The following is a 13,049-nucleotide window of genomic DNA, read 5'->3' as shown; positions in this document are numbered from 1 at the left end:
TGGCCGGGCCAGGGCCTGTGGAGCTCCAGGGAAGGGGCTCCCCGAGGCTCTCACAGAATCCTTGCTTGGGGCCTCCCTGCAGAGCTCCCTGGGTTTAGAAAGGCCAGTTCACCCTTTCCAGTCAAAAGCACATGCTGTCAGTGAAGCAGCATGTGACCTGGGGCACAGCCAGGTCACCCTGGGCTGGGGACACTGGAAGGAAGATGCTCTGTGAGTCCAGAGGGAACCTCCACTGCCGGAGGCGCTGGGCTGCAGGGGGCGCTCAGGAGCACCCAGCACAGGCTGCCGCCAGCAGCAGGCTCAGAGGAGGCCGGGAGGGGTTCCTCCTGGGGACTGGCTCTTCCTTTTTTAAAAAACCGAAAATAAGAATTTTATATGACATGTTATTTCTCCTCAGCTGTGTTTAGGTAACACAATATTTTAATGAAAGCCACATTTACAAAGGGTCTCTAGCCCTCCTGCATGTGCTAAGAGTAAGCAGCTGGGGGCAAGGGAACATTTTTATATACAAATGGGCAGAAAATTTCAGGGAACTCACGGATCCAAAGGACAAGACCTTTGGGTATAAAATGGCACAGATGGTCCCAGGGCTCTCCGTGCATTTCCCATGTGGGTTCACAGTGAGGAACGTGTATTTGGCAGCTTGTCCCTCAGTGGGAGGACCTCTGTGCACATGGAGTCGAGGGGGTTGCAGGGACACCTGTCCTCAGCGTCGCCCTGTTGTGTGGCCCCCACATCATCTCGGTTCTCTTTCTCACACTGGGGAAGGTCTAGGGCTATGAAACGTCCTGCCTCATGAATATGCAAATGGCCTGAGGTCTGCTGGGGTACATACAGCTATGCCTGCGCCCCGAGAGCCTCACCCCACCACCACGTCCCTGCTCTGGAGAAGCCCCTGGCAGCTCAGCTACTCACCATGGACTGGACCTGGAGGATCCTCTTCCTGGTGGCCGCAGTGACAGGTGAGGGGCTCCCCAGTCCCAGGGTGAGGAGGGGCCCGGACCCAGCCAGGGGGTCTCACCCAGTCCTGTCTCCTCTGCACAGGCGCCCGCTCCCAGGTCCAGCTGGTGCAGTCGGGGGCTGAGGTGAGGCCACCTGGGGCCTCCGTGAAGGTGTCCTGCAAGGCTTCTGGATACACCTTCACCAGCTACTACATGCACTGGGTGCGACAGACCCCTGGACAAGGGCTGGAGTGGATGGGACGTTTTGACCCTGAAGATGGTTCCACAAACTACGCGCAGAAGTTTCAGGGCCGAGTCAGCATGACCGGGACCACATCCACAAACACAGCCTTCATGGAGCTGAGCAGTCTGAGACCCGAGGACACGGCCGTGTATTACTGTGCGAGAGACACAGTGTGACAACCCACATCCTGAGGGGTCGGAAACCCTGAGGGAGATGCAGCTGTGCTGGGGATGAGAAAGTGATGAGGGACATTAGGTTCAAATGTTTCCCAATATGGGTTAGTTAGTTGAGGAAAAGGCATATGTGACACGTGTATGCAGTCTAATTACATTGCAAAGATGTCATTCAGTTGTCACCGTATCAACAGAGCTTAGAGAATCACGGAAGACTCAAGCTAATAAAGCCAGTACAAGCATTTCCATTAAGTTATTAATGTGAACATGAGTTTTCACATCAGTTGGGTAAATAAATTGGAGTAAGAATTCTAAATCAAAAGGTACATGCCTTTTAACACATAAGAAATGGCCAAAATGTCTCCCAAAATGTCTTTCTTATTTCTTTTTAGTGAAATTTATTTTACGGTGGTTTTAAGTTCACAGTACCATCGTGAGAAGGTCCAGAGAGATCCCGTTTACTCGCGGTCTGCGCAAGCGCGAACTTCCTCGGTGTGGCACACTGTGACAGGTTCATGAACAGGTTGCAATGGACGAACCTACGTTGACACGTCGTCATTACCCAAAATCCACAGCTTGAATTTGGTTTCGCCGTTGGTGCCGTCCCTTCTGTGGGTTCTGGCCAATTGATACAGACATGCATCTATTACTCTGGTGCCATAACTTGCCGACTCATTTGTGGAATTCCAAGGGAGGCAAACGATGGTGCCTGGGAAAAGAGGCCGCTCTAGGGAGGGTGGAAGCGGACAGTGGGTCAGGAACCGAGCCTGCCCTCGGGAAGGCCCGCAGTGGGTCCCGCGTGCTGTGCTGGCCTTTGCCCTCCTCAGAGGTGAAGGCGCCTCTCGTGTCCTCTGCGGAGCAGGGAGAACCCCCGAGGCATCCCCGCCCGCCTGTGTTGCTGTCCCCTCAGGGGTGGCCCTCATGACTGCCTGCCCCATCCTAGCGCCCGCTGAGGAGGGCAGGGCACGGACTCTCTCCCCCAACACAGTGGCATCAGGGCATTGGTGGCAGGAGGGTATTGCGATTAGGAATTAGGAGACAGTGAGGGACAACAATTCAGTTGGCTGTTGTCAGGTGTCGAGAACATTCAGGTGTAGGTTTGAGACCTTCCTTTGCTTTTGGCTTTAAGTAAGTTAGGGAAGTTGGGTAGTGGATCACTTTCATCTATTAGAGTGTATTGGAACTTCAATAACTTTTGTGCAAACCTTTATATCACGTCTATGGAAATTTTAGCCTGCTCAATATAAAATAAGATATACAGGTATTTTCTGGGTTTATCATCCAATATCATAGAATAGTCAACGGTACAAACCAGATAGATACGTTTGATCAAGATTACAGAAGTATCTGCTGTGCATGGGACATTATAATCACTTTGGTAAAGTCTCTTTAACTTGAAAGTGCCTTATTTAAAAGTAGCAAAGAACGTTATTCGGCTGAGGCTCATGTATTACAAGGAATAGCTGAGAGTTTGGGAAAATCTGTGTCACTCTTGACACCCAATACATTGGAGCCCCAGTGAGCAGGGTTTCCCTGACAGAGCAGCAAGGTGTCCCCGGGTACTGACGGGTGTCGGCCTTGTCACCGTTCACGCACCCTGAACACTTCCAGGTAGGGAGGGGATGGGGCACTTCTTCTCTTCAGAGCCTTCTCGCTGATGGGACACGAAGGGACCTACTGCTGTCAATGTTCTTGGTCACTGCTGTGCCATCTTTTGTTCCGCTGTCTCTTCTGCTCACGGCATCCGCGGCTGCTTCCAGGACAGGCCCTGGAGAGGGGGGGCCGCCCTGCTCTGCGGTCTGCAGGCCACGGGCTCCGCATCCTGCATCATTTTTCTTTGACAGCATTTGAGCATGTCCTGTGGCTGTTTTAGAACAGGCAGAGAGGCGACTTCACATTCTATTTCTGTTGTCAATACAGGTCTGAAATTTCCCATTTAACGTCACTGGTGAAATGCAATAAAATCGGGAAAGTTGTTACATCAGAAACTTTGTAAACTCCTGAGTTGTATCAGGAGTTGATCCCTGCCCCATCCCCCGATCTTCTGCAGGCTGCGTGGTGACCACTTCTGGTCTGGTCTTGTGTTCCTCTTCAGCCGCAGACCCTGCCTGAGCACACTCCGTTCCGAATCCCTGGGAATCGGCTCCACTATTCCAAGGAAATGCCCATAACTTGACTCACATCATATTCTTCCAGTGTTTTCTGCCACTTGTTTCCATGTGGGCAGATTCTCCGAGCCCTGTTCTGGGCAGAGCTGCACAGCTGAGGTCCTGCCCTTTCGGGGACACAACATCCAGCTTCTCCAAGTGACGTCCTCCCTAGTGCCCTCTGAGGGATGGAATCCCTTCGCAGGGCTGGGCCTGGCCACAGACCTCAGGGAAGGCCTGTGGCGTGTCCAGGACACGCTGAGTGTGGAAGAAGAAAAAGGCCTGGGGAAACTCCTGGAGACGTTGTGGGGAGGGACCCGGCTGTGTCCGGATCTACATAAGAGAAGGAGGGTTCAGGTATGGGCTGGAAGCAGACGCCATTCAGCCTAGCTGGCCTTCCCCACGCAACATCCTCTGCAGTCACCTCCTTTTGGATGGAGGGAAGGGCAGGTCAGGCTCTCACATAACAGCGGTAACGTAACAATCTCTCAGGGGAGACGGGAACCGCAGTACATGGGAGGTTCAGGGAGAGAAAGCAGGAAGGACCGAAACAAGCCAGATCTCAGTCCCTTCCCTGCGTGAGTACGAGGCTTCCCCATGGGAAGATTTCTCCTCAGTCTCCAGGACAGAATAGATCTGCTAATGGGCTGTGTAAGGTCCCGACGCCCTCCTTAGACAGGCCGGGGTGTCTGGGGAAGGCGACGCTGTGGTCTGGAAGAAAACGAGATTGTTGTGTCCTCTCCTTGGCCTGCTGCCAGCTGCACAAGGCGTCTCAGAGGTCAGACGTGCACCAGGTGTGATGGCCACTGCTGCACGTGGCTGGCAAGGACCGAGGCTCCGTGTCCTAAGGTGTCGCTTCCAAGGTGCAGCTGCAGGAGTCGGGCTCAGGGCTGGTGAAGCCATCTCAGACACTCTCCCTGATCTGGGACATCTCTGGACTGTTCATCACACGCTGTGGTTACTGCTGGAGCTGCATCTGCCAGCCCTGGGGCAAGGCATGGGACTGCGTCAGGGACATATGCTACGTAGGGAGCACAAATTACAACCTGTCCCTCCAGAGCTGAGTTGCCACGTCCTGATCAATGTCCAAGAACCAGTTGTCCCTGCAGCTGAGCTCTGTGTCCACGAAGGACAGGGCCGGAGTCACTGTGGGACACACAGTGAGGGGACATCAGTGTGAGCCCAGACACAGACCTCCCTGCAGGGGCGCTCGTGGCCGCCAGGGGGCGCCCGGGACACCCTGAGCACAGAGCTCTGGACCAGGTGCAGAGGGAAACTGAGGTTTCCTTTCAGATCCTGGGGTTTCCTGTCTCTGCCTGTCACTCTTCTTACTCAGGAGTCCAGGTTTTCTCCTTGTAATGCCCAGGTCTCGTTCATCTGAAATGGGATGACTCAGGACCTGAATTCAATGCAAATTAAAGCCTTAATTTTTTTCACTTTTCTGCTCTCCATAAACTTTCAGTACAATATTTGGAGTATGCAATCAGCCACCCGCAATCCACACCCTTGTGCCATGAAAGGGTTTTGTGTTTCCTACGCTGTGTGGGTCATTCAGGAGCAAACACTTCTCTGCAGAGATGATTCTGTATGTGCTGGGGGTTTGTTTCGCCCTGGAAAATTTAAACTGCAATCCCTTTAGCAAGTCCAGCTTCCCGCGATCCAGTGCCTATGTCCAGTGTCGTCTTGTCCCAGCCCACATGCCGCCTGGTGGGCTGTGCCTAATAAGCTAATGCTCTGGTCCTGTTTCTCCCTGCAAGTCCTGGTCTCTCCGCAGATTGCAGGTTTGCTGTTGGTCATATAGCTTCTGCTCTTTGAAATATTAAATAAAATTTGCTACTCTAGAGCTTCCGCAGTCATGCTTTATAGATGACGATGATGTTGCTATTGTTGTGGCTGATGTAAGAAGAAGAGCTTTTTCTCAGCTGTCTACTTCTCCCAGGTGAGGATAAGCTTTATCCTAAATGTCAAGAAATTGGAAACGATCAAACTATTAACCAGTAGTTTAATTAAATAAGCATTTTTTGCAAATGATGCGTTAGGACACTACATCATTGACAGCAATGGCTGTGTCATGCTCACTGCAGCGTGGCCACGTCCACAGTGTGTGCTGTGAGCAAAGAAGCAAAAAGCACCTGCTACGTGATTCCACTCATAAATTCTAGAGAGTGAAAACTGAAGTAACATAAACTATATTAGCACTTGCCTGAGTAAAGGGAGGGAGAGGGAAGGAGAAAGGAGGAGGAATTTTTGAAGGACAAGTGTAAACTTTGAGGCCAGGTGCAGTGGCTCACGCCTTTAATACTCGCACTCTGGGAGGCCAAGTGAGGAGGGTCACTCAAGGTCAGGAGTTCTAGACCAGCCTGAGCAAGAGCTAGACACTGTCTCTACTAAGAAAAAAAAAAATAGAAAGAAATTAGCTCAACAACTAAAAATTATATATATAAAAATGTTAGCTGGGCATGGTGGCGCATGCCTGTAGTCCCAGCGACACGGGAGGCTGAGGCAGAAGGATTGCTTAAGCCCAGCAGTATGAGGTTGCTGTGAGCCAGGCTGGTGCCACGGCACTCTAGGCTGGGCAACAGAACAAGACTCTGTCTCCAAAAATAATAAATAACTAAGTGTAAATATTGAGGGAAACCGATTTCTTCAATATCACAGACAGGGTGATGATGGCTTTAATACTTTTAATTTGCACAGTTAAAATATGTTAATGAAACTGTACATCAACTATACATCACTAAATATGAACAGTTAAATAGATGATTTGTTAGGGAAGGAGTGATGGACAAATAGGTAAAAATGAGTGAAACATTAAGTACATGAAAATGCTTCTGCTTTGACCCTGTGTGTTCCCAATATTTGGCACATATTATTTAAGTAAAACCAGGAAGGCATAAATTTGCTTTATATTCTCATTACAGAGTCAAGGGGCCAGAAAGCACCCTAGGCTTGTCCAGCCCTGGTCTGCAGTGGGTTCCAGGGATGGGATTATAGGCCCAGACACTGAGCCTAAATCTTCCCGGGTATGTGCTCCTGGACATGCCAGACAAGCTCTATATGCATCTAGGGTTTCGTTTATGTCTGTAAAATACATGAAACACCGACACCTACAGCACATGGCTTAAGTGTGTTTGTAAATTAGATAAGTGAAGAGGAGTTAATTATTTATCACAGTACAGTCACGCAGTTTTTCTCTGGGCCTTGTCCTCCCTCAGCTGTCCCACCCCGGCACTTGCTATATAGCAGGGGACATGCAAATAGGGCCCTCCCTCTGCTGATGAAAACCAGCCCAGCCCTCATCCTGCAGCTCTGGGACAGGAGCCCCAGCCCCGCCATTCCCAGGTGTCCCCATTTGGTGATCAGGAGTGAACACAGACACTCACCATGGAGTCTGGGCTGACCTGGGTTTTCCTTGTGGCTCTGTTACAAGGTAATTCAGGGAGAACTGGAGATATTGGGTGTGTCATGGATGTGAGTGAGAGAAACAGGGGTGTGTGTGGCAGTTTCTGACCAGGCTGTGTCTGTGTTTGCAGGTGTCCAGTGTGAGGTGCAGCTGGTGGAGTCTGGGGGCGGCTTGGTCCAGCCTGGGGGGTCCCTGAGACTCTCCTGTGTAGCCTCCGGATTCACCTTCAGTGACTACGATATGGACTGGGTCCGCCAGGCTCCAGGGAAGGGGCTGGAGTGGGTGGCAGACATTGATAGTGATGGTAGCACAAGCTACGCAGACGCCGTGAAGGGCCGATTCACCATCTCCAGAGACAACAGCAAGAACACGCTGTCTCTGCAAATGAACAGTCTGAGAGCCGAGGACACGGCCCTGTACTACTGTGCAAGTGACACAGTGAGGGGACATCAGTGTGAGCCCAGACACAAACCTCCTGTGGGGGCAGCGCGGGGCCACCAGGGGGCGCCCAAGACACAGGAGCAGAGTCAGCCCAGGGCAGCTGCAGGTGGAGGGTAAGGGCTGGTTTCCTCTCAGGGTCGTGGCTTCCTCTCCAGAAAACGGTTTCCTCTCGGGAACTTCTCTGAATTCACGATTCTGTGTTTCCCTCTGCAGTCTCTGAGTTAGATATGTTTGTGGTAATGAGAGAAAATATTGTCATCTGCACAAAAGTCAGAAGTTGTGTTCCAGTCACTTTGTCCTGTCCCCAAATGTACATTAATTATCTACCCTTCCGAATACGTCTGAGGGACATCAGGGGCAGACGGAGTCAGCGTCCTAAGCAAGAGCAGGGAGACCCTGTGGTGCTCAGTGTCCCAGCATGAGGCTCAAAACATGGATTATATCGGACACAATTCAAGGGCAGAGCGACCCCACCAACATTTAGTGCAGATGTTGATTCTGATGGTGTTAGACGCCTACACACAAAGCATACACACACAGACACATTAAGTGAACACGGGAAGGGTGAGTCTCTCCACTACTGAGGTGTCTGCGGAGCAGGGCAGGCCTCTCAAGACAGTCCCAAGTGACTTCGTAGGACAAGAGGGGAGACTGGCTCAGGTTTTCACAACAGTTCCCTGGTGGAAAGGGAGGGGGCTCTCACTCCCAGGAAGGGTCTGCTGGGGTTTGGGCCTCCGACAACCGTCTGGTGAGACAGCACCTGTGATTCCTTCCTAGGATTCCCATGAGTGGGACAAACAGGGAAGACAAAAGATGGGCCTTCAGGTGTCAGCGGACAGACACCAGCTAAGAGACTCCGACTTCTTATTCCACCCAATAACTAGGAAATATTTAAAAAATTTTTTTTGAGGCCAGGCGTGGTGGCTCTCGCCTGTAATCCTAGCACTCTGGGAGGCCGAGGCGGGTGGATCGCTCAAGGTCAGGAGTTCAAGACCAGCCTGAGCAAGAGCGAGACCCCATCTCTACTAAAAATAGAAAGAAATTATACGGAAAACTAAAAATATATATAGAAAAATTAGCCGGGCATAGTGGCGCATGCCTGTAGTCCCAGCTACTAGGGAGGCTGAGGCAGTAGGATCGCTTAAGCCGAGGAGTCTGAGGTTTCTGTGAGCTAAGCTGATGCCACGGCACTCACTCTAGCCTGGGCAACAAAGTGAGACTCTGCCTAAAAAAAAAAAAAAAAATTTTTTTGAAAAGCAAGAAAAGGCCATTACGGGTCGAAAACAATGAGGTCAGCAGGAAAAAAGAAGACATTTCATTAGTACAAACCATGGTACTAATGAGGATTAGTAGGAGGAGGGGTTATACCGGGTCTTGGTCCAATGTCATGGGGAAGCTTTTCACTGTCTAAGATCATCAGCTTATCCTGAAGGCCGAGGGTCAGCTGTGGGCTTCAAATTACCAGAAGATTCACAGGTTCTACAAGGATGCTCAGTTTGACACTCTCTACCACAGTAGCCTTCCAAATGTCTAGAATTCTGAACTGATGCTGTCGTTGTGAAACATGAACCCGAGGGTTTCCTCCCTGGAATTGCACTGTTGTGTTTCCCTTGAAGTCCTTAATAATATTTGTTCCAGTATGGCTCAAGACCAGTATTTTCCTGATGTTTCTCCAACACACACTCTGTGCTGGTTGAACATGATGAGAGACTGCTAAAAAGATGTAGTAAAAGGACCCTGAATCTGTGGTGATAGGAGTGTCTATAATGCATGAATTGCTTTCAAAATTATTTACTCTCACATGCAATAGAGAAAATGCTAGCAATTTTCATAAAATCTAAATGTTTGTTCAGTTGCTACCAAGTGAATGAGTTACAACTGATGTGTCCTTGAGGGACTGGACCACAATGCTGTAAGCAAGTGCTCATGGTAGAATGCCGAAGGGAGTTCAAGAATTGCTTAAAATTGTGACATTCAAATTTCATAATGCTAATTGGATAAACATTTTCAACATTTACAAAATATTTCCAATAAGTGGACGGTGTGTTACGTGAGCAGTGGTGATGCCTCACAAGGTTAGACACCATCGTACACTAGGTTTAGGCTGCTTGTTCTTGGTAATGTCCTCATACAACACTTGTTTAACCCCGATGTTATCTTTTTGTATGATTCCTATTTACTTTAGTTGGATCTCTAGGATTTAGAAGTCTATCTAGAAGTTCCTTAGTCTTTTGTTCATTTTGATAGGTTTACCAGAACTTTTGAGAAAACCTTTTGTTTGCAAAATATCCCAAGTTCATGTACTATTTTAAAAACATATGCATTTAATCCTGGATTTTGGCTAATTGACAAGCACCAAGAAAAGTAATGACTTCTCCCACATGGGCTGATTTTACCTCCAGTTGAGCACAACATTCTAATGGGAAGTTTTCTTCAGTAATATGAATCACTGCTTAGTAACTTCCAGGTTTATTATTGAAGTGTGATTGATCAACAAATACTATTGTCTGAAGTCTCTTAATGAGAATCTCATCCAAGGAATATACAGAACTTTTTCACTGATGCAGAAAAAATAGCTCTGTGCCCACACTTAGCTTTCAGCCACGTGTCCTAGCACACAATGAACCTCACGCCACTGTTCACCTCAGTGGGGGCTCCTGATTGGATATCAGGTGCTTTTGATTTTAATGCCTGTAGACCATGATATCTGGCTATTTTAGCAAAAAGTAATGGCAACATGAAATAACTAAATAATAAGGAAAATCATAACCTAATGAAACAAGAAGCCAGGATGTGAGTGGCTCCATCTTTGCCAATTTCAAAAGTTCATCCACACAAGGAGCTTCTTGTCTCAACATTTCACACTGATATGCAGAAAACATCTGCTTCATCCTCCAGTCCCCTATTGTGTGAACGTGGTGAGAGTGTTTTCAGGGTCCCACAGATAGGAAAAGGGTGGAAGAGGAGAAGACACCTTTCTGAAGTTTGCTCTGAAGGATCAGCAAGGTCACAACAGAGACTCTCTCCTGCCTCCGTGACTAGAACTCTGTCACACGCCCAAGTGCACACAAGTTCCTGATGGGCATAAATGCTGCAATGATGAGGCCGACCATTTTATCACATAAAATTACTGGAAACTGACATAAATATTTTCTTTTCCTTTTTCTGCAGGGAGTTAGCTAAGATCCCCGCAAAATTTCAGGTCCCTCAGACAGGGGTTGTCACAAAGGATGAAATAATCGTAGGAAAGAGAAATAAAAATAATACACAGAGCCAAAGATATGATTTATAAAGTAAAGATGTATGAAGATAGATAAGGCAGGGTGCCCGGAAAGTTACATCTGTTCCCACAGAAATGCAACTCAGACTGAATTTTTACAGTGATACTTATAGGGTAGATATAGGTTCTCCTTCCAGTGAACCCCATGCTGGGTGTCTTTTACTGAGAAATGCAGCCCTTGGCCCCAGGAAATGTTAGGCTGCCCCCAATAATAGAACTGGGTACACGGTAATCACACAGCTAGTGGTCCTGGGCGAGGCCTTGCGTTTGGAAAGACACACACGTGCACTGGATCCAGGCAAGGTGAGTTGCTGCACCTTCCAGACTCAGAGTTCTTAGGGAATTTGCCATCAAGTGATTCCGTGACTCAGTTCAGGAGCCATGTTGAGATCACTGCTCGGCTCTTTTGCTCGCAGACTTCAGATTAGGCAGAGGGAGGACCTCAGTCTGCCTTGGGGGGAGAAAGCACATGAAGTTGGGTGATGCATGTCACCTAGCCCTGCCACTGAGGCCACTTAATTCATGGACCATTCGGGCAGCGCTGGAGTCGCTGGTCGCAGAGGGCGACTGTTGTCCACTGGCTAATCCCAGGCACGTGAGTGTCAGTGTGATGGCACAGGGAGTGCACTCTGCAGAGGCCGGGACAAAATGCAGAGGGCTTCTCGCCAAGGCCCGGACAACACACTCATGCATAACCCACATGCTAGTCACAGGTGCTGCCTGCAGGGAGAAAGAACCAAGAGGATGAATTTGATTACCTGGTAACACACACCCAAATGTCACATGGCCCTTTAAGATTGAACAAGAAATGTTCTACAGGTGGCCCAGGTCCGAGCACAGGTGTCATCGGGACACTCTCAGTGGTGCCCACATGCAGGGCCACCTCCCACACAGGCTTCGCTCCAGTCCCTGCACCAGCCCTCACACAGGGGACTGGGGACCAGTCCTGTGTCAGATCCTCTACCGTACTGGCTGGGGGAGGTAAATTACGGTGTGGGTCACGTCTGCTATCTGCCATGAATTAATTTTTGTGAGTGGAGAGCAGAACAATTATATAAGAAAATGTTGGAAAACTCTTCTACATACAAGAATGTGCCACAAGATTATTAAGACCACAATGGTAATCACAGCAACAAGAAAAGTTAACATATGGGTCTTGATTGATCTACACCAGGGTCCCTTGCAGGGATTCCTTGGTCACAACGAAAGCAGCATGTGCCGGGCCCTACAGAGTGCTGTGGCACCTGGGTCTGCTAAACAGTGGTAGGGGCGAGATTCATTCCTATCCACACACCATGGTGACAACTTGAGAAATCTTTCTTTTTATTGCCCCAATGTTAGGCTGTGATTGATTCGAAGTTCTGCTTCCCAGGAAGGATCACACCTATTGGGGGAACAGTGTGCTCCCCTGAATCTGAGACCTGGTCTGAGGCCATTCAATTGGGGTCCCCTTGACTGTGGACCAGCCAATAATGAAAGGCCTCCTCCCACTGATAGACACTAACTCTGCTTTGGAGGCTAAGCTCGTGTACCCATGGAGGCAGGGCCATCCCTCAGGCCTAGGCAGATTCTGTGGTTTCTCCACTGCATCCCACACTGAGGAGGTTGAGTGCATCAACCACATGCCTGGGGGTGGCTGAGGGACCTAGGACAATGGCTCTGCAGTTCTCAGCCCTGAGTCACTCCATCAGGGAACAACATGCAGCAACCCTCACTGCAAAGTGCTGCCATGTGTTAGAAGGTTCCAGAGTGGAGGTGGTAGGGGACACTAGTGAATGACAAGTAGGACTACAGGGCCACCTGCAGCCATGGACAGTGGAGTCTGGGCACTAACACTCACGTCGTGACTTCCACAAAGATCATGGCTGGCTACTGTCCCAAGGATGTGTCAGCCCCATAGACTGAACCGGGGCCAGTGTGGACCCACCTGGCAAGAGGGAAATGTCAGGACAAACTTCAGTGGATCCTTCTTGGCCCCACTCATGTGCCCTGGGCCCAGCACAGAGGAAGCACAGTTGCATTTGACAATTTGTGTGAACCTGAATCCCCTCAGCTGAGTGAGACTCATGTCACAGTTAATGCACAACAGCATCAAGGGCAGGGTGGATTCTGTGGCCCAAAGTTCATTGCAACCTTGAAGTTGTAACACTAGAATGCAGCAAAATCCCATTATGTTCTCATTAGTGAAAGGGGATACTGGAGACCCCATTATGCATGTCCACACTCGTGCTGGGGTTGGTTCATACGAGCAGTGGATCTAGTGTCGGGGAGCTCAGGTACAGATACTGCAGGTAGCTCTCACTATACATGTGCTTCCTCTTGCACACATTGCAAAACTGCACCATCCTTCTCTTTGTAGTTTCATCTGTGAAATATCATGACCTATGAACTCCTCCAGGATGCTCACCTCTTCCCTGGGC

General features: G+C 49.4%; 2 gene segments (V, D, J or C); both read left to right on the top strand.

The window, feature by feature from the left end:
* The first annotated feature begins 901 nt into the window (after nt 1–901).
* On the top strand, nt 902–3,231 carry LOC138398905 (immunoglobulin heavy variable 1-46-like). The segment is given in 3 exon segments: nt 902–962; nt 1,045–1,350; nt 2,993–3,231. Coding segments are annotated over 3 exon segments (591 nt in total).
* Nucleotides 3,232–6,889: 3,658 nt separating this feature from the next.
* On the top strand, nt 6,890–7,331 carry LOC138397148 (immunoglobulin heavy variable 3-74-like; the record flags this gene model as incomplete). The annotated part of the segment is given in 2 exon segments: nt 6,890–6,935; nt 7,039–7,331. Coding segments are annotated over 2 exon segments (339 nt in total), but the record flags the coding sequence as incomplete, so codon positions are not given.
* Between the last annotated feature and the right edge of the window lie 5,718 nt (nt 7,332–13,049).

This window comes from Eulemur rufifrons, chromosome 2 (genome assembly GCF_041146395.1).
Source record: "Eulemur rufifrons isolate Redbay chromosome 2, OSU_ERuf_1, whole genome shotgun sequence".
Lineage (NCBI taxonomy): Eukaryota > Metazoa > Chordata > Mammalia > Primates > Lemuridae > Eulemur > Eulemur rufifrons.
This window is presented reverse-complemented; position numbering and strand designations above follow the sequence as displayed.